The sequence below is a fragment of the Kwoniella dejecticola genome, chromosome 3, assembly GCF_000512565.2.
Source record: "Kwoniella dejecticola CBS 10117 chromosome 3, complete sequence".
Classification (NCBI taxonomy): domain Eukaryota; kingdom Fungi; phylum Basidiomycota; class Tremellomycetes; order Tremellales; family Cryptococcaceae; genus Kwoniella; species Kwoniella dejecticola.
This window is the reverse complement of record NC_089303.1, coordinates 311,887-331,640: the sequence shown is the minus strand read 5'-3', so window position 1 is coordinate 331,640 and position 19,754 is coordinate 311,887. Positions and strand designations below refer to the sequence as shown.

Genomic DNA, 19,754 nt, shown 5'->3' with positions numbered 1-19,754 from the left:
ATTGGATAGACTGTATCTCTGGCGAGGGTGAGGAGTAACCAGCCATATTCTAGGCAGACTTCGAAATTTGTATCTGGTCGGACTCGAACACCTCCCGTCAATATGCCAACTCGTCAAGCCGTCATCCTGGTAGGCGTCTTAGCGATCGCTCTCCTCTATCTCCTCATATCCAATTCCACTGCTCCGAAGTCCGAAGTCAAACCTCATCCACCCTCGCCGTCGACAGAGAATGGTGAACCTGTGTTCAGGCAGAGGTTGGTAGCTGTCGGAGATTTACATGGAGGTGGGTTGCTATTCCTGTCGGAACCTTCCACTGACGTCGAGTATGAGCATATCGTCCCCCAAGCCATTAAATGGATATTGCAGACTACTCAACTGATCTTCAATTATACGATGGCACACCGGCTGATCTGCGCGGTTTCTAGATATACAAAACGCTCAAAAAGTACTTCGGATGGCCGGCTTGATCGACTCTCAAGCCAACTGGATAGGCGGTCAAGATATCCTAGTCCAGACAGGAGATATCGTCGACAGGGGTGCTCATGCGCTGGATATATACAAGCTCATGCAGAAGCTTCGGGGCCAGGCTGCAGGGAAAGGCGGAAGGGTGCTTAGTATATTGGGTAATCATGAGATCATGAATGCCATCGGGGACTGGAGGTGGGTTCGTCCACATTACCTCGGAACACCCTCCTTCCCGATCGAAAGATACTGGGGCTGCCTAGTTGTGTATCCAGCTGATGCGCTTGTCAGATACGTCACGCAGGACGACATCAAAGAGTTCGGCGGCACGAAGCGGCGTCAAGAAGCTCTAGCCAAAGACGGATGGTTAGGCGCAGAATGGCTTGCTAAGTGAGTCAAACGCTTCAAGTTACCTTTGGTCGTCTCTTCTGATTTGAACAATGTTCGTTTCTTATCATTTATCACTAATCAATGACCAATGCTCAGTTACTCAGTAACCGCCAAAGTACCATTATCGCCTTACACCCACTCTCCTGCATTATCATTCACCCACGGATCCCTGCGTCCGTCATTCCCCAATCTCTTACCGTATCCTAAGAAGATCAACGAATTGGGGTATTCATTATTATCAAAAGCCCTCACTCCCCCTCTGGTCCCGCCATACCCTCCGAATCCATATAGCGGCTTACCCAAGGGGCATACGAGAGAAGAGGCGGAGTTGTACGCTGAGGGCGGTCCATTGTGGTGGAGGGGTCTAGCGGAACGTGAAGACGAGAAACAGGTATGTCAGTGGGCAGAAGAGCTAAAAACTAAATTAGGGGTAAGGCGTATAATAGGAGTGAGTCATTCTTCACGCGTCTTCATTGACTCGAGTCATTCGATAGTCTTGTCCACTCCGTTCCAGGCAATCTCAACTTTACTTATCTTATGCCGATTGAACGCCGTATCGGACAAAGCGGAATAGACTATTGATCTGATCTCGCGATATCTGTAATGAAAATAGGGCCACACACCGAATTTTGAACGAATCGTCTCAAGATGCAACGGCTCGATCATCATTATCGATACCGGAATATCGTCCGCCTACGGAGGGGTCTTGTCCGCTTTGGACATTGTGTATACCTTGACTCCAGTCAAAGATCGGACAGAGGGGAAAGACACAGGACATAGACAGGATCCATTGATGATCGCGTCTTTCGATCCGTCTTATGGCACGTCTGCAAAGAAGGCCGATATCGTCAAAGGGGAAGCAGAACGTCAAATAGACGCAAACGAAAACGAAAATGAAAATACCAACGCAAGCGCAGAGACCAGCGCGTTGAAAGGTAGATTCATAGAGAGGGAAGAAGTGCATGCGATATATGAGAAACGGAAGAAACTCATCGTTGTCGAAGAACGAGAAATCTCTTTGTAGACGTTTCTAGGAGTATAATCTATATCGTAACATACATTGCATTGCATGCTGAAATTCATTTCATACGAAGAGAAGCACCTTACATGTGCTATATGTTTTCCGTGGCTCTCTATTGTCACTGAATATTCAGGTCTTAATGACCGAATTGCCCCAAACCAGGTGGTGCTATTGGATATATCGTATCGTATCGATAGGGAGAACGAGATTACGCAGACTATTTGAATATGCCCTCTTGGTCGAGCTGATGAACCCATCTCCAGAAGTATGAGAGGGGACATCTGATCCACGATTTCGTCGTCATCTGAGACACCAACATCCATCCATTCAAGTCCAAAAAAATAAAGCTGACGCATAATCACATGCAATACCTGTTGTATATAAGCGATGTAATTTTGTTTACAAGTCAGGTTGCATCCGTTGCAATGTCAAGTCTCACGCCGTGATGTGATGTCGCTCCTCATCGAGGTGCATTGATCTGTTGCAACGAACCCGAATTCAAGTACCGCTAAAACTCCGCACTGCTGCGCTGACGAGATCACTCGCTGTAATCCTTCGGCGTCTAGGCTTGAGTGGCGTGTCCATTCCGACGAACAAGCGTACAGTACAAGTATGATCAGTGTCGCTCTACTCTACTCTCTCCATGCCTCATCGAATACACCATCTGCATCGAGTTCCGAGATCCACCTCCAGAATGCAGCCGAGGGGAAACTACAAATTCAACGACACTGAGCTGCAACACTTGATTATTACGATGAGTAGAGCGTCACTTACCCAACGCAATTGTTATAATCGCCATCTATCTTCTCTATCAGTACACCTCCCAGACCCTATTTTGCACACCCATCAGCACACTATTGATTAATTTGGGAACACTCCGGTGACAGAATGATCTGATTTACCTGTATTGCGAAGCCCCCTGCTCGATCTATACCTTCCCCCGAATCCACATAAGCTCTTATCGTTTCGTCCTGACAGTTGACACCTGAGATCAGCTTCACAAGTCACCGAGTGAAAGGAAGGATGGACCAGGGGATATACTGCTCACGGAGTTGTCGTAGAACTGCACCAGGGTCGAAGCAGATATCGATCTGAATCCACATCGTTAGCTACATCGGAACCAGTGCGTCGGGCTAAGCGGAGTGTACAGTGTTACTTACTGCACCTTGAACCCAGGAGCTTCAATTGTAGGATACACTATCATTACTGTGTCAGCATCAGGTCCATCTTACTTAGACATTATCGAATGAATATGCAGACATACCTATAGACACACCTGTGATCACCTCACACTGTCGTCCAGCCATCAACGAAAGACTCCTTGCCTGTGAATATCGTCAAAAGGCATCAGCTTTCTCCAACGGATCACACGACACAGATTGCCATGTACATCATATATAACCAGGTCATCTACGGCAAACAAGTGCGACAGCTTACCTGCTCATCCTTATTTATAGGTTTCTCCAGGACTTCAGATATCTCTCCATGGAACTGTCCGCCTTCCGCCGTGTCCTTCTCCGGCGGGAAAATGACCACCGTGTCGGCTGTGTGCACGAAAGATCAGCACACCGATTCCTTTCTGAGCTACCTGCACATTGCGTGGAGTAGCTGAGATTGGATCAAGCTCGGTGTGCTCACCAGAAATCACTAGATCAGGCGGATCATATTCATTGTCCTTCACCAACCGCTCATACACTTCCATTGCCTATTGCCTCCTCTCCCATCAGCTCAATCCTTACACCCTTCGGAAACACCGAGTATTCGAGCTGACCTTCTCGGCACCAGTTGCAATTGGATAGTCCGCCAATCTACCTTGGAATCTCGAGTGCGGCAAGTCTTCCGCGAATGTCGAAGGGACGATCTCTGGGTAGAAGTCCTATACAGGCCACCATTCAATCAGCATACTTCGTACGATCAGGAGAGGGATTCGAACCGAAGGAGAGAATATGAGGCTGGCTACTCACTGAAGTCGCAAAGATCTCTTTCCTCCTTGGACTAGCTGAAGCCAAGATCACTCTCCTATCTCGCAGCTTGTCGAAAATCGGTAAAGGTAGAGCTTTTGGTCCGACGCATGATGCTCGGCTGGTAGATTTCGAAGGTGCTTTTCCCATATTGAGTAGAATCGTCTTCTGTGCCCACTTCTGGCTGTTTGTACCTACGCGTCTCGGTTGGTGATGTTCTTATCTCTAGTATGCTTTCGTGCGGTGTCTAGTCATTTCCGCCATGACATTGTAACGCTTCTCTGAAATCACTCGATACCATGCGCGTATAGCAGTGCGAATGTGGAGTTGAGTTAGTAGTCCGAAGTGGAGGTCCAAGCTTCCGATAATCTTTGATCGGTGAATTCTCACTATGACGTCTCTGCAGCAGTAGTCAAGTCACTCACTCGATCTTATGCCGTGATATCCATATCAACCAAGAAAGAAGAAAGACAACTTAATAGTACATGGTGAATCATAGGTATCATCCTGAAACTCTCTCTCTGATACAAACTCCGCACTCGTCTCAACTCAAGCACCTGACACGCCACTGCATAAGCTGAAAAGACGATACAATGGGCTCCTCATCCTCCAAAGCAGTCCGTAAACTACCTACAGCCAGTACGACCCTCCGATCCTCCGGTTCCGGTTCTGGATCTGGGGTGAAGCCCACCACGCCTCCGTACGGGGGTCATCCCCCACCCGGAACAGCTAAGCCCCCTCCAGAGGGCGAAGAAGCCGATCCGTTTATGGAAGCGCCGTCGTACCTCGAACAAGGACTCGGAGGGGAGACTCGGACTCCCTCGGATGGTGCCCAAAAGGAAGGATTAGGTGGAAGAGGTGCTAATGCCGACATTAATGGTGGAGCATCAGGACCGAAGCAGGGACAGGACAAAGGTCTTGCGAGAGGTGGGATGGGCAGAGTAGAGTTTACGGGTGCGAAAGATGATGGTGAGTGTGATCCCGATTCTGCTCGCCTCTAGTCATAGTCACTGGAAGCGACGAAGCGACACTCGAGGTAATCGAGGTGTTTGCTATTGAGTGTGAACCAAAACTCCATCAGCACCGACTTCCAAATCGCTTTTACATGTTACCGGCGTTATGAATATATGAACTCAGGTGACCAGAGCTGATAAATCGGTATAGCCATCAAAAGAGATGCGATGGATCCTCAGTTCTTGAATAACCTCAGCAGGCTGGGGCAAGTCAGCATCAAAGATGCCGGCGAGTTCGTTGTGAGTTCCAGCGACACCCGATTATTCCCCACCCCCATCACCATAGAATCGCATCATCACATCATGGGATCATCATTCCACGGGAATATGATCCCATCATCTACCTAATCGTATTCTCCAGCTCTCTGCTACGTACATGTTATGCCTTATACACATCCAGTACAATCGCTAACACCATTCTTGATTGTTCAGCCCGCTCAAGCTCAACGCACTCTACTCTCCCGATCCTCTCATCCGGAATTTACCGCACCCACCAGCCTCTCCACCCCGCCTCCCGCTAACCACCTGACAATCACTCTCCTCGTCTCGTTATTGGACAGGCTCAAAACTTTGAAACCCGATCAAGACGCCAACGCGGTATACAAGGAATACGGCGTCGAGAAGAGTATAATGGACGATGTGAGGCAGTTCGTCAATAGTGTCAGTGTGGCTGAGCAGGATGATGTGCGTATTGAGGATGGGGAGGAGGTTAGGGAGATGAGAGCTGTGTGGGTGTGATCGGAATATGACCGAGCATAGTTGAGTGTGCTTCCGGTGATCGGTGAAGAGTAATGGAAAAGGCAGTGATACGGTAGTAGAGAAAGTCAGAGTCAGAGAGAATGGAAGCGAAAGCAGAATCAAGTATAGTACTAGTATGATGCAGTAACCGTCTACTCTTAGCTGATCCGTAGTTCAAAAATCGACAAAAGATGAAACAAAGTTAAAGAATGCATTGACATTGACATATCATAGAAGATAGAAGGGTCTCGGTCATCAAATGACTGGCGCGAAAGTGGCTTTTGCCCGTCCATCCGAGTGTACGAGTAGTGTTGAATTGATCATGCCGCGATCATTAATCGTCAGCTTTCTTGAGCATCGATACAGTATGTTCGTCACCCCAAGTGAGAGTCTCCGGTCTACCAATTCAGACGCGGATGAAATTTTTGACCATTCATCGTACAAGACGTCGTACGAGTACTGCAAAAACAGTCGTCATCGAAAATTTCAATTGCATGGATTGACATAATTTGTCTGGGTCACTATACTGTAGTGGAGTCGAGCCGCCGACTCGACATCCATCTTCTCGCCCCTTACCGCTGCCCCTGCCGGCTGACAAGATAGAGCTTTTCCACGGCATGACTAGATATATAGTCTGCGATCGCTCATCATATAATCTAGTTATGCTAATCACGAACTTTATTCGACCACGACTCGTACAAGATCCGTTAGCGGGAATCGGAACCTACCGCCGGGCTGCCGTGGGTTCGTTTACTGTTTCGAGCCTCACTCAGTGCCGAATATTCTGAATCATTACAATGGAAATTCATAGCGGAATGAATGGGAAAATAGCAGAGTCGCGCAAAAAGCATCTCATAGGGGTGCCGAGGCGATGACTAGGATCAAGAAGAACGGGCACGGAGAAATTTCGAGAGCTGAGTAAATAACCCAAAAATCAAATAATTATTCGTAAAATCGTAACATCGCTTGTTGTCAGAGAGGGGTGCTTATCGATCACGCCTGATATAAAGCGATCATCATCCAGCATGTATCTCTCATATTCTCATTCATTTATTATGTCTCTCGTGTCGCTCTTTGAAACCGGCTCGCCGTTTGTTCGATATGGTGGGATTGGGATAAATCGGGAAGATGACGAAGCGGGGACCACGAAACGGACATACGGGACGACAGGACGGTGCCGTCCGAGGGGAATCAGCGAGCCCAAGGAGGCGAAAGGCAGGTCGAAGGAAGTGGACAATAGAGCAGCTCAAGGTTCTGTCAGACGATCTGGCAATGGCACGATAAGAGTCTGGTTGACGCTGGTGAGAAGCCTTGCTGACCAACGCCTTGATGAGGCATAATCTGCCTGTGGGCGAAAGAGGTCGATGGTCAGATTCACAGAATCGTCTCGCCGGTATTGATTGGCCTTTCGATGCTCCCTCACCTTCTTCCAGCTCAACACCGGGACTTTTGACGAGCCTATGCGTCTGCATCGCTTTTGTCAGACTCTCCCCCGAATCCAACTCCAATCTAAACATGACTGCTTCTGATCCGTTCACACCTTCAAGTCCCAGCTCGGGGACATCAGATCGGGACCACTCCGCTTCGAGGAATGAGTACGCCGATGGACTCGATCAATCTTCAACATGTCGGATAGGAATATCGGGAAGGAGGGCTGGTAGAGATAGCTGATGATGGCAAGGGAAGTATGTCGAACTAAAATAACGTCGCACAAGGCGTTGAATACGATCCGGGGTCATGATCTGCCGGCAATGATCCTTGGTAAGCAGACCGACGCGGTATGTTGACTCACCGCGATATGGATGTCCTTCACCGTGTTACTCATACACACCTTGTGCCCTCTCTGCTCCCAGCTGACTCATCTACTGCAGAGAGCCATGAGGATCGAGGTCCAACAGCCAGTCGTCGCATCGGGGATCCTGCTCGATATGTCGTGGCCAGTACGTCAGACCAGCGAACTCAGCATGGATGGGATCCCCCCAGGGGTTCGCAGGTGTCAAAGCAAGAATCAACGGCAGGTGCTCTGTTGAGGCTGTCGCGGGAAGGGAATCTGGTGAGAACCATTCCTTTTCGACCCGAATGCCTCATCCTATGGCGAAGGTGTATCCAGGAGAACCGTGTCGTTCCAATCGGTAAGGGGTTGCTGAAATAGCCGCTATCGGGGTAGGAGCATGTTTCACGAGCAAGGGAAACCACGATGGTAATCACTGACGGGTGGGAGTGAGATCACTGACTCTACAAGGGTCTATCAATGAATGTCAAGATCATCGAGGCAGCTTAACGAGAAGACTTGATAGGATAGGGACTGACGAGTAACCGCACGCTCTCCTTTGTGATTAACCCCGTTTTTGATGTCCTGCACACCAATTGACCCGTGCCCAGAAGGTTGAACTAAGATTGGGGAAGTGTTCCCGCCTCGATGGCCCTGATGTAGTAGAGATGGAAGGTAAGAGGGGAGTCGAAATGTTGGAGTCTGTTGCCAAGCCTCATCAAGAAAGCGAAGAAGCAAATGGACGATCGAAGGTGATCAGGATCGATAAGAGACCGCTGCAGCAGACATAATCTCGTCAGCTCCGAGTAAGAGCTCAGTCGTCGACGAGCCTCAGTGCCTCGCAAATACTTGTACTGACTCTAGGCTGACGGGAGACTGAGACGATCTTGTTGACGATTGATGCGGGTCTATACGTTATACTTGATAATAACAAGCTAAAGACCAGGAATGAAGGTTACTGATCACTCTTGAAGCGACATGCTGATAATCAAAGAAGAAAGCATGTGGTGTACTGACCTCCATTTAAGCCTAGAGCAGCTAGTCACATCGTGCCAGAGATAGCCATAAAAGCCATTGGCTACAGAAGCTCGGCACTGACGGTCGACAGGGATAGAATGGTGCGGACTCGAATGTAGGTGAGAGATCTATCTCCAAAGCCAAGCGAGTGGACTGGTGGCGAGGTCGAACATTCCCAATACCACTGTCAACCTTTTCGTTTTCCATTTTGCTGAGGATAGCATACTGACCTGTACGATGATCATTGATAATAGATAAAACCAAGGCGAGCTGAAAAGTATGATAATATTGACAAATTGTATTGAAAAGACATTTGATTGATGAACTTGATGGTCAAAGGTACTCACTGTGTGTGCGTTCTTGGTGAAAAATCGAAAAATGAACGCACGGACCCACCTTGCTTACTTAATATCAATATCGTGCATACCCTGTGATCGCTCGCTCCAGCCATACCATAACCACAGGAAGTGTCCTCGATGTGCGAGGTAATGCATCAACACATGTTGACAACCTCAGATGATAGCATCGAAATTAAGCGGACCTGTGACCGCAAAGTCGCTCATTCAAGCTTGCTCACCTGTCCCGAAGCTGATGAGACTTCATAGTATGCATCCGGGTTAGTACTCACCGACAATATAATCAGGTCAATTATATCATAAGCCCTGACCAGTCAATAGGCCAAGCCTCAAGAACAAAAAGTAAGAACGTTCAGAAAGTCATTTCAAGGCGGTAAGAATAGATTATCATCAAGAACTACCGCACGGCAGGTTCTGCTTCCTCGCGCTGGGTATCACAGAGCGAGGATCGCTAACAACCATGACGACACTGCCTCTATGAGCATCCCTACTGCTATCTCGGGATTACGCATGGGGGCATCATGAACCCGGTGCGCTTCAGGGTTGAAATCCTTGAGAGAAATTCTGACGTACGCCAATCTCGTTCTCGTTTCCGGGGCACAGGAATAAATTTGATCGAAGTGCAGCTGTACAGTACGCGGAAATCAGGTACAGTGTACTGTAGTATATACCAGTATAAAGCAGCGTCGAAACGCTTTCAATTCCTTCTTGTCTCTTTCATTCTCTTCTTTATCCATTAATACGTTTCTTGCCTTTTTCTGTGAATCTACATCTCAAATCCACTAAGCAATTAACGAGATGAATCTTCCCAGCTCAGAGGATGCTCCTGGTCTTTTTGAGGAAGATCAGGAGCTTCTCGCTTCTGTTACTGCGGAAGATATCCAGCTTGTACTTGATTCTGTACAACAATCTTCGCTTCCAACCAACGCTGATTCTCTGGCGACTATCCCTCCTCCTCCTGCTCCTCCTCCTGCTCCTCCTCTTTCTTACCCTCCCATCCCTTTTGACCCTCCTTTCCCTTCCGTACCCCCACAATTCTCCGACATGCCCCTTCTTTTCGCCTATCCAGCGCTCACCCCACTTGCTGAACAGTCAAAACTCTCGCTGGCGGTCAATCCGTTTGATCAATGGAATAATCTACCGTACGTGATTTTTGCGCAAAGATCGTTCCTTTTCGGTACTGTACGTTAGTTTTCGATGCTGATGCTTGCGCCTTTCTACAGTAGCACCCAAACCACCCTAGCTACAAAGATGAATACAGATGATGCATATCGAACATCATACGTGGACCAAACTTGTGACACAAGCTATAGCACTAATACTGATATCATACAGTAAGCAAACAAATTTTTTGCTCCGAAGTCGGTTACAAGGACTGCAGGGTCCCTCTTTCTCTCGTTGTATTTTATGATATGTACAATCCGCGAGCATGCGCAGTGTTTTCGATTGCATAATCACGAGCGTAAGTTGATGCATAAGACTGGCAGACCGATGCAAAATACCCACCCGCTCGTTGCGACTGTCGAGATGCAGCAACAGCACCAGCAACATCAAGATCCATATCAACATCAATATCAACATCGAAATCCATATCAGAATCAAAACTCATGTCAACAACAATAATAATATAAGATGGACATAACTGATCACCGAAGCCGAAGGGACTCGATCATGCAGCATTCAGTGCCACCTATGGCATTCACCACTGCCGCAGCATCGGCCTCTGGTCTTGGGCCTGTGGGTTACACCAGCAGCATACCCGAAGGGTCGACTACCAGACGTGACTCGCCGGAAAAGAAAGGACGAAGAAGGAGTCGCACGCAAAAGCAGGTCACCGAGCTGTTCGCTAGGAGTCAAAGCAGCTTGACCTCATCGCCGGGAGCCGCTGGTGTTATAGCGGGAGGGGCAAAGAAAGTTGGTGGATGGCGAACGTCTAATAGACAGCCGAGTACTACATCGTTAGCCTGGGGTGGAATGAGGTATAGACCTGCGGAGGGGAATGTTCTTGTTGGACCTGACTGAGTAAGATGACAAGAGGAGCGGTTTATGGAAGAAAGAGAAAAGGACGTAGAAGAGATAGAACAATCAGATAATGGATAATGGCAAAGAATGAAGAGTATCGTATAATGAAGAATGGACAATGCATTAATGTTAACTCGCAAGGTGGCGAACACACTCGCGCATACTGTATGGCCTCTGACCGAGAATTCAGTCGTTCCCGCGTAATCCACGAATATTCTCAGTGCCACATTGGAACGACATAACATAAGATTCAGGGTTCGAATCCCTCGCTGGGACCTGATCTGATCTGGTTTGACCACGCGATTGACTTGTTTTGATGATTTCCGTCTGGATTGTCCACATGCATGTTGTTTTGATTTCCCGAAAACATCACTCAACATCATCACGATATATACAAAGACACATACATATTGACATACCACATACATCACATTCCTGCCTTCAACATCAGCGAAGAATACTCTAGAGAGGGAGGTTGTCAAGCGCGCGCTGCAAGATGGCTCAAAGACAAGGTAGAAGATCTTTGGGTCTAGCGCCTTTACCTGGACTGGGGGATGAGTTGACCGATGCGCAGAGGTTTGAAGATTGTGAGTGACCACTGTCATCCATTCCTTTGCGCTACGCACTTTGGGAGATATCGTCTCTTTGTGATTTCTTGGAGACTTGGTGCTGTGATTGTAGTGTTTCTCGCTGATAAGTGTTTGTGACGCCTGACGCACAGTCCGCAGGAGACACAGTAAACAAAACAAGGAAATAATCCTGGACAACGTCGGTCGGAAAAACACGATCAAGAGCCTAGAAGACGATATTGCGAGACTCAATATCGAATTACTCAACGTACGCCGAGCGAATTTCAAGCTGCGGGCAAGGCTGGAGAATGTGCAAAGGGAGAAAAGCCGTTCGGGGGACAAACAGGTCTACGAAGCTTTGAATCAATTGATAGGTATATTTCCAGCCTTGAAATCGTTGCGAGATTCCCTGTCCCCGTCAACATCCAACTATGAAGACGAAGTGGCGATGATGCCGAATGGAAATGGAGATGGAAGTGCAGCGATAAATGGGATACCGATACCGATACCGATACCGATATCGCTGGTGCAGAATACGTATGCAACGAGACCTGCGGAGATGGCTAGGCAGAATCATGGGTTATGGAGTCTGGTCGAAGCCAAAGAGAATAGTGGGAGTGAAAAAGAGGAGGATGATTGGAGGAGGGTCCCAAAGAAATCAGCAAGGTAAGTGATCGTATCAGAGTTCCATCCTGGAGAGTTTCCATTGGAAAGGTCTATCTCAGCTGGCCGATGGATGGAGAAAGACAGAATGAGACGCTGATGTGGTATTGTTTACCAACAGACGAAATGCAGGTATGGGGTCAATAGCGAGTTCTAGATCACCTCGCAGATCCGGTCAGTCGCCCAAAGTGACTTACATGGAAATCACATCGCCTTCACCGTCGAAACCGAGATCCAGATCGAAAGCATCCGCTTCTCCAAGTCCGAAGAAATCCTCAACCTCCATGACACCGATTACATCCAGCGTTCCTTCCACGACTTCATCGTCAGTAGCGAAAAAGCAACGGAGAAGACGTGAGAGTGGATTGATCACTATCACTCCAAGATCACCGTCTCCGCCGCCCCCGACTGTATGCCCGAATCAGGAGCCAGACAATGGAGAATACTCAGAATGGGAAGAAGGTCAAGCTATCGACATTTCTCCATCAGATGCAGACGTAGATACGTCCCCGGATCTGAATACTCGGCGCCAGAACGAGGATATATCTATGCCCCTAGATATTTCGTCGTTATCTTCATCGGGAGGGCCAGGTGCCAAACAGGTAGAATTGCTAGATACGATCAAGGAAGTGAGCACGGCTGAAAGTACGTCCGATAAGTCTACTGTGTGAAGATAAATCAACGTGCAGTCGACTGAATCATATTATGCGCTCATGATAGGCGCGACGTCAAGTTCTGCTTCCTCCCGGCAACCTGCTGTAGGACAAGTAGGACAAGAGGAAGAAAAGGGTAATGGTCGAGGTAGACGATCGAGGTCAAGTGTGAATTACAAAGAACCCTCTTTGAGCAAGTGAGTATAACGTCGTATATATTGATCATCCTGTGATGTCTCTGCAGTTGCGGCGATGATGGATAAGGATGTACCGCTGACCCAGATTCGTGGTGTTTCGTTTTTCGATAACACAGAAAAATGAGAAAACCAGATGGTGTCTCAACTGAAGAATTCTTGCTCTCCCAAAGCAACCCACGTAGATCTTTAGCTGCGGGTATGATCCCACCAACAACATCTCAACCAAACACTCCGCCCAAAAGTACCTCACCGTTCGGCGATGATTCGCCATTATCACCTCTGCCAGATCTAGCGGACGACTTACACTATCAGCTTCAGCCTGCCAAGAACGGCAGGACCGGTATGGCGAAGACGAAGACCAATACCAATAACAATACTAATACCAATCCGTTGATCAGACCGGAACAAAGTGCAATGAGGCGGAAGTCGACGTTACCTAAAGCCGGAAACAAGAAAAGAGTAGAGGATGAGGATAAGGACGAGGACGAGGACGAGGATGACGATGAATTTGATGTAGATGAATTGATCGGTGCCGGCTCGACTTCAGCATGGGAGGACGATTATGAAGACGTCAATTATAAAACGGGGAATCTTATGCTGAACAGTCCGGCAAAGTCCAAGGATAATGGTAATGGTAATGGTAATGACGGGAGAAAGGTTACGCCTATGACCATGTCTATACCAAGTAATCATGCTTCCTCATCATCTTCGAATTTGCCTTCGACTTCGACATCGACATCGAATGTCAATCCTACTTCAAGCTCAACTTCGACAAATGGGAATACAAATGGAAGTGGTAAGACATATACCGGTAGATCGACTACGACAATGACAAATGAAAATACGAAATCTTCCTTTAGACCTGTATCAAGTTCGAAACCTTCAATCTCAACCTCTACTTCGTCAGCGAGCAATTTGGGAATAGGTAGACCCGTAGTGCCGCCTTCGAATTCAAATCCAACAAGACCCACTCCGAGCATTACAACAGGATCCCGCACGGGATCTAGGAATTTCACACCGACGAGCAGAATCTCTTCGACTTCCAATAAGAAAGCAGAAGTAGAAGTAGCAGATATATTGACCGAGGGTAATAATGATAATATGCTCAACATCCCTTCCAAGATGCCTACAACCTCGTCCAACGCCACAGCGACAGCGACAGCGAGAAAAGTATCGGACACTTCGAAAAAGCCCCCGGTGACTACAACCACAACGGCAAGGGCACGAAGGATGAGCTCAGCTGTGTAATCGTAATCTAACATGAAGTCATGAGAGAAAGTGGATATTTTGGGTGTTTTGGAGGATGAGCAATGAAGCTGTTTAATCGTTGTTTGTTCTTACCTAACTACCTAATACAATACATGTATGTGATTGCATTATGTATGTATTCGTTTGAGCCGAACAGATAGTCATTCGATCAGTATCAGTATCATTATCAAAGATCTCAGTGACTCTAAACGAATCGCCATAATCGTAATGAAGGCAAAATGGAGACTTCTGTACGAGTAATGTATGAAAATGAATCGGAGGGATGTAAGATATACATCTATCTGGTCATGATAGAGATCATCAGAATATACACATATATAGCACAACACGATACCGTCATCTCCAGTCCTTCGCCACACACATCATCGCGATGAAGGGAAGCCCTCCTTCCTTACTACACACTAATTAACTAATTATCGTCTGCCAGTCTCGTCCAAGATGGTCTTGTTGAATTCCTCCAGAGGAATAAGATCCTTCTCCGAGAGAAGTTGGAACTGTCGAGATACATCTGTCAGTCACCTGATTCGCCGCGCGCGCAGAGGACGTGACGTCGGAGGATCTGAGATGCTGTGACTCACCTCATCGACAAAGAGCAAGAAATGTCTATAATTCGTATTCAGATGAGCTGAAACAGGACAAATTAGCAACTTAAAAACGCGTCGCATTGGATCTTTACATGACCTGATCAATCACGGCTTCTGCCCCACTCACCCTCGATACCCAATGCACAGATTTGGTCGAAATGACTATGGTATATGTGCGCGTATATCCTGAACAACCTCCTCAAGATCGTCTTGGCGGTGTTCATGAATGTCGGTGGGAACCTTTTACCGATCTGCTGGGGGAAATGCTTCTCGTCGTCCAATATCGATTGAGTCCAAGTCATCAGTGCTTCTACGTAAGCTGGGGCTGAGAGATGTGTTGGCTTCTTGCTGTATCGTTGGATGATCAGCTGCGTCAATCTAACATTACTTGCCCTTCAGCTGAATCGCGGAGAGGAGGGAAACTTACTAATTCTCGCCATCTTCCCAGAAATATTCGTATCTAGTGAAAGAATCCTATCAGCTGATTGCGGGGCTTCTTTACCCCATGCTTAGCTGATAAGGTACTCACTTGGGACCGGCATTCATTATGGGACACTGAAACGAAACCATGATAAGCTTCCTAAGGAGTTGGTATATCGATCAGCTTACCTCGGTAGGCGTGCAGAACTCGGAGATAGTCCCATATAACATGTTGACATGGTTGAAGAAATCCACCACTACCCGTTGTATGCTCTTATCAGCTATCTGTCCCTTGAAGAAGAAGGGGGCGACACAGCTAGACACACCATGTACTGCTATCCATTCTTGCAAGTCTTCGCCTTCTGGTAATTGCACGGCTGTTCGCAGATTACCTGATCCCTAGATTTGTGGTGTCTTAGTCAGCTCAGGTCTACATGACCGAATCCATCTGCCCACAGCGGTCATCATGAAGGGACCAGGATGAGATTGGCTCACTAAGGTTTGCTGTGCGTATTGCTTCAATTGCCATTGTTTCGTCCCCTCCGGTACTTTCTTAGGCTTGAACGCTTTTAACAATTTGATAAGGCCAGCATCAGCTAGCGTCTTCACTGGAAGAAGAACAGTGATCAGATTCAGGTGAAAGTAAGACTCACTTCGTGATTGGTTGCCCTTCCTGTACGAGGGTAGGAGCAATATGGTCAGCTCCCATGTCTTTCAAGGGAATCAGCCGGATCAGCTCACAAGTTGAATAGCGTAGACATTGTGGAAAGAGCAGATCTGGCCTGCTGCGTCAGATCCTGATCCTTTAGCTTACTTGTGAGAGAGTGTTGAGGAATTCAGAGGTGATGAACGATGTGTAAGCTGTCTTTAAGTCAACAATCGATGATGTATGGTGGCAATTCCGAACCAAGTAAAGCTGAAACTAGATTTGACTGAAACTGAATACACTGCAACGCGACGCGACACACAACGACAAAGTCATAAATTAGTGCACGGTCCACCAAAATCAAAATAACGCTCGAGCCATCGCCATAACCTTAATTAGGTTACCCCTATAGACCTCCACTACACAAGTCCATCTCCCATCAAAGCGACACGTAGAGTAGAAAGGTGCCTTCATCATCATTGATACCTCTTCCATATTTCATCCAGATACACCGTCAACAGACTGAAAGGCCATAGAGTTACTCGACAGTATGGCAGTCTACTCCTTTGTAGCTTTAGCTTTCTTGCCCCTGATTATACTGCTCGCGCCATACTATATCGAGCCATATCAACTATGGGACCCCATATCGCTCAACGATAAAGTCCAGGGGGAAAGGCAGACTAGGTGGTGTAATATGGGTTGGTGGGAGGTATGTAGCTTGTTTGCTTGATTGTGCTTGTGCAACATAAGCATCATACATGTATAATATAATATGATACAGCTACTAGATTAATATGATCTGTGATAATTCGATATTCAATAGGATACCGACTCTTTCCCTGTTGCAGCGAAATCGTTGGCCGAGAAATTATTGGATTTTGCTCGAGAAGGGGGATATACAGGAGGCGGCAATGTACTAGGTGAGCTTCGTTGCACGTAAGATCGTCGCTCAAGAAGGCAGAGAAGCTCACTCGGCCATTATCCCTCGCGCACAGATATAGGCCACGGTGCTGGTGAATCGTTGCGTGAGTGATCAGCTATATATATAGTATTGCATAGCAGATACTGAGTATAGCTGATCCACTTCAGATCAGTACTTCACTTGAACTCATCTAATCCGCCAAAACACTTACACGGCTTGACCTCTCTATCGAGCGATACGAAATCCACGCGTCAACTTATCGACGGTCATGCACCGGAGACTGGGCACACGAGAGTGGAACTATTCACTTATTCGGCGCAGTACAACCCTTCGAAACACCTCGATCATCCTTTGAACAATATGAAGGGATTCATGGGCGAGGGCGGACAATCTCAACATCGTCAACACGCTTATTCGGACGAAGATGAACTGATAGAAGAGAATAATTCGCAGTTGACATTAGGCGACGAAAAGCCCCCTCCATACGATCTGATCTACATCCTAGATTCGATATACCATTATCCCCCTTCCCTCATACCGTTCCTCAATACCCTCAAACCTGTTTTAAGGCAGGGAGAGGGAGAGGGAGAGGGAGAGGGTGTGGTAGTGTACACGGATATATTGCCTCCGAAAGAAGGGCTGGCAAGCTGGAAAGCTTGGTTCATATCGTATTTCCTCTCTGTGCCGCTTCCCAATTTACTTGATCGTCCGAAATCGCTGGATCAGTACAAGGAGTTACTGGAGAAAGAGGGATGGAAAGATGTAGAGGTCCAAGATTGGAGTGCGGGTGTATGGAGGGGCTTTGCAGGTGATTTGATGGCGCGCGGTGGGAAGTGGGACAAAGTGGGTAAGACGGTACAAAGGGTCGAGAAGGATGGATGGAGATTTGTGGCTGTGCGTGCGAAGAAGAACTGATCTGCGCTAGGGTAAGGTATGCCTCATTCTCGTTTTCGGGTCTGATCTAAAACCGGAAAGCGAAATGATGTGAATGCATATAGTGTACAAATGACATGGATTTGACGGATGATGATAGTGCAACATATGACGACGATGAGTACTTCTACAAAGTATCAACAACAGCTAAATGAGGACGTCGCCTCGACGGTTCTAATTTTCGATCGATCTCTGCGTGCCCCTTCTTCCCCATGACCTGCCCGGGCCATAATAATTGGCTTACTCGGATTGACCCCTACTCCACCTCAATCGCGTTCTCCCTCCCGCCCTTTCCCTCTTCTTCATCTTTCCTTCTCTTGTCCCTCTCTATAATCTCCTGCCTCAATCGGTCGAATTCGCTTCGCTTATCTTTCGCGTACTTCTGCAATCCCCCCTTCTGACCTAACTGGGCGATCATCTCATCTTTTCCTTTCTCCTTATCCCTTCGCTTCGACGCTTCCAAATCGGATAATTTCGCTCTTAGCGCAGAGATAGAAGACGGGTGAGAGGTATCGAGATTTGAGTTAAAAAGGATGATCCATTCTTGAACTCTACTTGTCAACGCGGCTTTATCACCTGTTGTGGGCAGCGAGTACTCCTAAATGCTCGATGTTAGCTTCGGAGCTAATGGTGAGGATCGGACTAGCGGCGGACTTACCGATAGTATCGCCCTTAGATCGGCTGGAGAAGCGATGGAGTAATTCGGCTTGATTATTCGTTTCATTTCGACACTATAAATTGTTGCTCCCACTCAGCAGCTGAACTTCACTGAAGGAATGCAGCAGGATGGAAAAAGCTTACTCTTTCGCTTTCCCGGTTGTCCCTTGACCCGAGAACACCTTTCGCCAATCTGCTTTCTGATTCCCCTTCTTCGCGCCGTTCATCTTCGCCTTTGGCGGCGGACATCCTTTTTCGATGTGCATGGGTATAGATGAGATGGGTAACGTGGCTTGACATATTGGACAAGGAGCTTCATCTATTGACGCATTTACAGTCAAATGTCAGTGGCCGCTCGCTCCTCGCTGATGGAGGACAAGCTGTATGAGCGCTCACCGTTTTCGGTCAATTCCTGGATATCGTCCTCCTCTTCTTCGTCATCTAGCAGCTCCTCCTGTCGGAGCTGGACGTGATCCTCGTTGGAAGTCCGAGACTTGGTGGGACTCTGCGATCTACTTCCACTAGCTTCCCTCGAACTTGGTTTTAGCCTTTTGGTATTGCTTGATGAGGAAGGTTTCGAGCTTGACTCAGGCGCGGGCCGTTTCCTCACAATAGGCGGTTGAGCCAGTTCGTGAATTATGGGCCTGACAACAATTGAGCGTTAGCTACATTTCTGTACGAGGGCAGGATGACAGCTGACCTTGATTCTTCCCATGCATCGGTGATTTCCTCGAGTGCTCTGTTTCGCCGTATTGATCCCTCTGATGCAGGTTCATTGCATGATGGGCATTTCTTCAGTACGTCCAAAGATGAGCGTATGCACTGTCGAATTTCAATCACATGACGTCAGCTCCTATTTCACACCATAATCAGAGGACAGCTGGACTCACTGATGAACAGAATGAATGGCCACAAGCTATCGAGACGGGAGCCTGGAACGGTTCTTTACATATCTGACAGACGACGGATCGGTCCAGTCTCCTGAGTTGAGTGTAGTTGGCAGGGAACGGAGGAGGCTCATCCATCGACGCCAGAAGGGGATGGTTGGACATGTCCATTCCGAAGGAGGGGAAGGAAGTCGGACGGGCTGACGTAAGATATGAGTGACAATACGGATTAATGAGAATACTCTACAGAAGCAGGCCACGAAGGGAGTGTACGCTTGGGCGATGTCGAGCCAGCCGCCCGGGTATGTTGGCTGAATGTATGAATGTTATTCCAAAAGGAAAGAAAGGAAGAAAAGTTGTGTTCCTGTGTCTCGCTCGATCTTCTCTCGTAATGTTTCCAACCAAATCGTTTTTAACGCGTCAACCTGTAAACACAAATCCAATCAACCACTTGCTATTTCCCCACGGTGTAGGATTAGCATACGTCGGCAGCTCCCGAAGTGGAGGGAGGATGTTTACATTTGCATTTGCATTCGCATTCGCACAAAATATAGATGCTTCTGCTCGAAGATTCTAGCTGCTTTGCTTCACATCAGCAGAGAC

General features: G+C 47.6%; 9 protein-coding genes across 9 annotated transcripts; 6 read left to right on the top strand and 3 right to left on the bottom strand.

The window, feature by feature from the left end:
- Window positions 1-102: 102 nt before the first annotated feature.
- Window positions 103-1,876, top strand: I303_102518 (uncharacterized protein; the record flags this gene model as incomplete). The annotated part of the gene is made up of 5 exons (XM_018405872.1): window positions 103-283; window positions 426-660; window positions 754-852; window positions 949-1,300; window positions 1,466-1,876. The coding sequence occupies 5 exons, from the start codon at window positions 103-105 to the stop codon at window positions 1,874-1,876; spliced, it is 1,278 nt and encodes a 425-aa protein (XP_018264366.1).
- A 629-nt stretch (window positions 1,877-2,505) lies between these two features.
- I303_102517 (septum formation protein Maf) lies at window positions 2,506-3,984 on the bottom strand (the record flags this gene model as incomplete). The annotated part of the gene is made up of 10 exons (XM_065968567.1): window positions 2,506-2,584; window positions 2,648-2,703; window positions 2,776-2,844; window positions 2,922-2,964; window positions 3,034-3,070; window positions 3,138-3,198; window positions 3,311-3,417; window positions 3,512-3,578; window positions 3,645-3,749; window positions 3,838-3,984. The coding sequence occupies 10 exons, from the start codon at window positions 3,982-3,984 to the stop codon at window positions 2,506-2,508; spliced, it is 771 nt and encodes a 256-aa protein (XP_065824639.1).
- Window positions 3,985-4,427: 443 nt separating this feature from the next.
- I303_102516 (uncharacterized protein) lies at window positions 4,428-5,585 on the top strand (the record flags this gene model as incomplete). Its single annotated transcript, XM_018405870.1, has 3 exons — window positions 4,428-4,803; window positions 4,999-5,087; window positions 5,280-5,585. The coding sequence occupies 3 exons, from the start codon at window positions 4,428-4,430 to the stop codon at window positions 5,583-5,585; spliced, it is 771 nt and encodes a 256-aa protein (XP_018264364.1).
- Window positions 5,586-9,527: 3,942 nt separating this feature from the next.
- On the top strand, window positions 9,528-9,920 carry I303_102515 (uncharacterized protein; the record flags this gene model as incomplete). The annotated part of the gene is made up of 1 exon (XM_018405869.1): window positions 9,528-9,920. The coding sequence occupies one exon, from the start codon at window positions 9,528-9,530 to the stop codon at window positions 9,918-9,920; it is 393 nt and encodes a 130-aa protein (XP_018264363.1).
- Window positions 9,921-10,421: 501 nt separating this feature from the next.
- On the top strand, window positions 10,422-10,751 carry I303_102514 (uncharacterized protein; the record flags this gene model as incomplete). The annotated part of the gene is made up of 1 exon (XM_018405868.1): window positions 10,422-10,751. The coding sequence occupies one exon, from the start codon at window positions 10,422-10,424 to the stop codon at window positions 10,749-10,751; it is 330 nt and encodes a 109-aa protein (XP_018264362.1).
- Window positions 10,752-11,247: 496 nt separating this feature from the next.
- Window positions 11,248-14,081, top strand: I303_102513 (uncharacterized protein; the record flags this gene model as incomplete). The annotated part of the gene is made up of 5 exons (XM_018405867.1): window positions 11,248-11,338; window positions 11,473-11,986; window positions 12,105-12,628; window positions 12,704-12,833; window positions 12,950-14,081. The coding sequence occupies 5 exons, from the start codon at window positions 11,248-11,250 to the stop codon at window positions 14,079-14,081; spliced, it is 2,391 nt and encodes a 796-aa protein (XP_018264361.1).
- Window positions 14,082-14,515: 434 nt separating this feature from the next.
- Window positions 14,516-15,867, bottom strand: I303_102512 (uncharacterized protein; the record flags this gene model as incomplete). Its single annotated transcript, XM_065968566.1, has 10 exons — window positions 14,516-14,596; window positions 14,681-14,727; window positions 14,814-15,034; window positions 15,114-15,146; window positions 15,216-15,241; window positions 15,296-15,363; window positions 15,433-15,505; window positions 15,602-15,672; window positions 15,760-15,779; window positions 15,848-15,867. 10 exons carry the CDS (start codon window positions 15,865-15,867, stop codon window positions 14,516-14,518), a joined length of 660 nt encoding a protein of 219 aa, XP_065824638.1.
- A 435-nt stretch (window positions 15,868-16,302) lies between these two features.
- I303_102511 (uncharacterized protein) lies at window positions 16,303-17,589 on the top strand (the record flags this gene model as incomplete). The annotated part of the gene is made up of 4 exons (XM_065968565.1): window positions 16,303-16,461; window positions 16,576-16,672; window positions 16,748-16,777; window positions 16,847-17,589. The coding sequence occupies 4 exons, from the start codon at window positions 16,303-16,305 to the stop codon at window positions 17,587-17,589; spliced, it is 1,029 nt and encodes a 342-aa protein (XP_065824637.1).
- A 274-nt stretch (window positions 17,590-17,863) lies between these two features.
- I303_102510 (DNA repair protein rad18) lies at window positions 17,864-19,322 on the bottom strand (the record flags this gene model as incomplete). The annotated part of the gene is made up of 6 exons (XM_018405864.1): window positions 17,864-18,205; window positions 18,266-18,338; window positions 18,409-18,583; window positions 18,661-18,908; window positions 18,965-19,086; window positions 19,155-19,322. 6 exons carry the CDS (start codon window positions 19,320-19,322, stop codon window positions 17,864-17,866), a joined length of 1,128 nt encoding a protein of 375 aa, XP_018264358.1.
- Window positions 19,323-19,754: the final 432 nt, after the last annotated feature.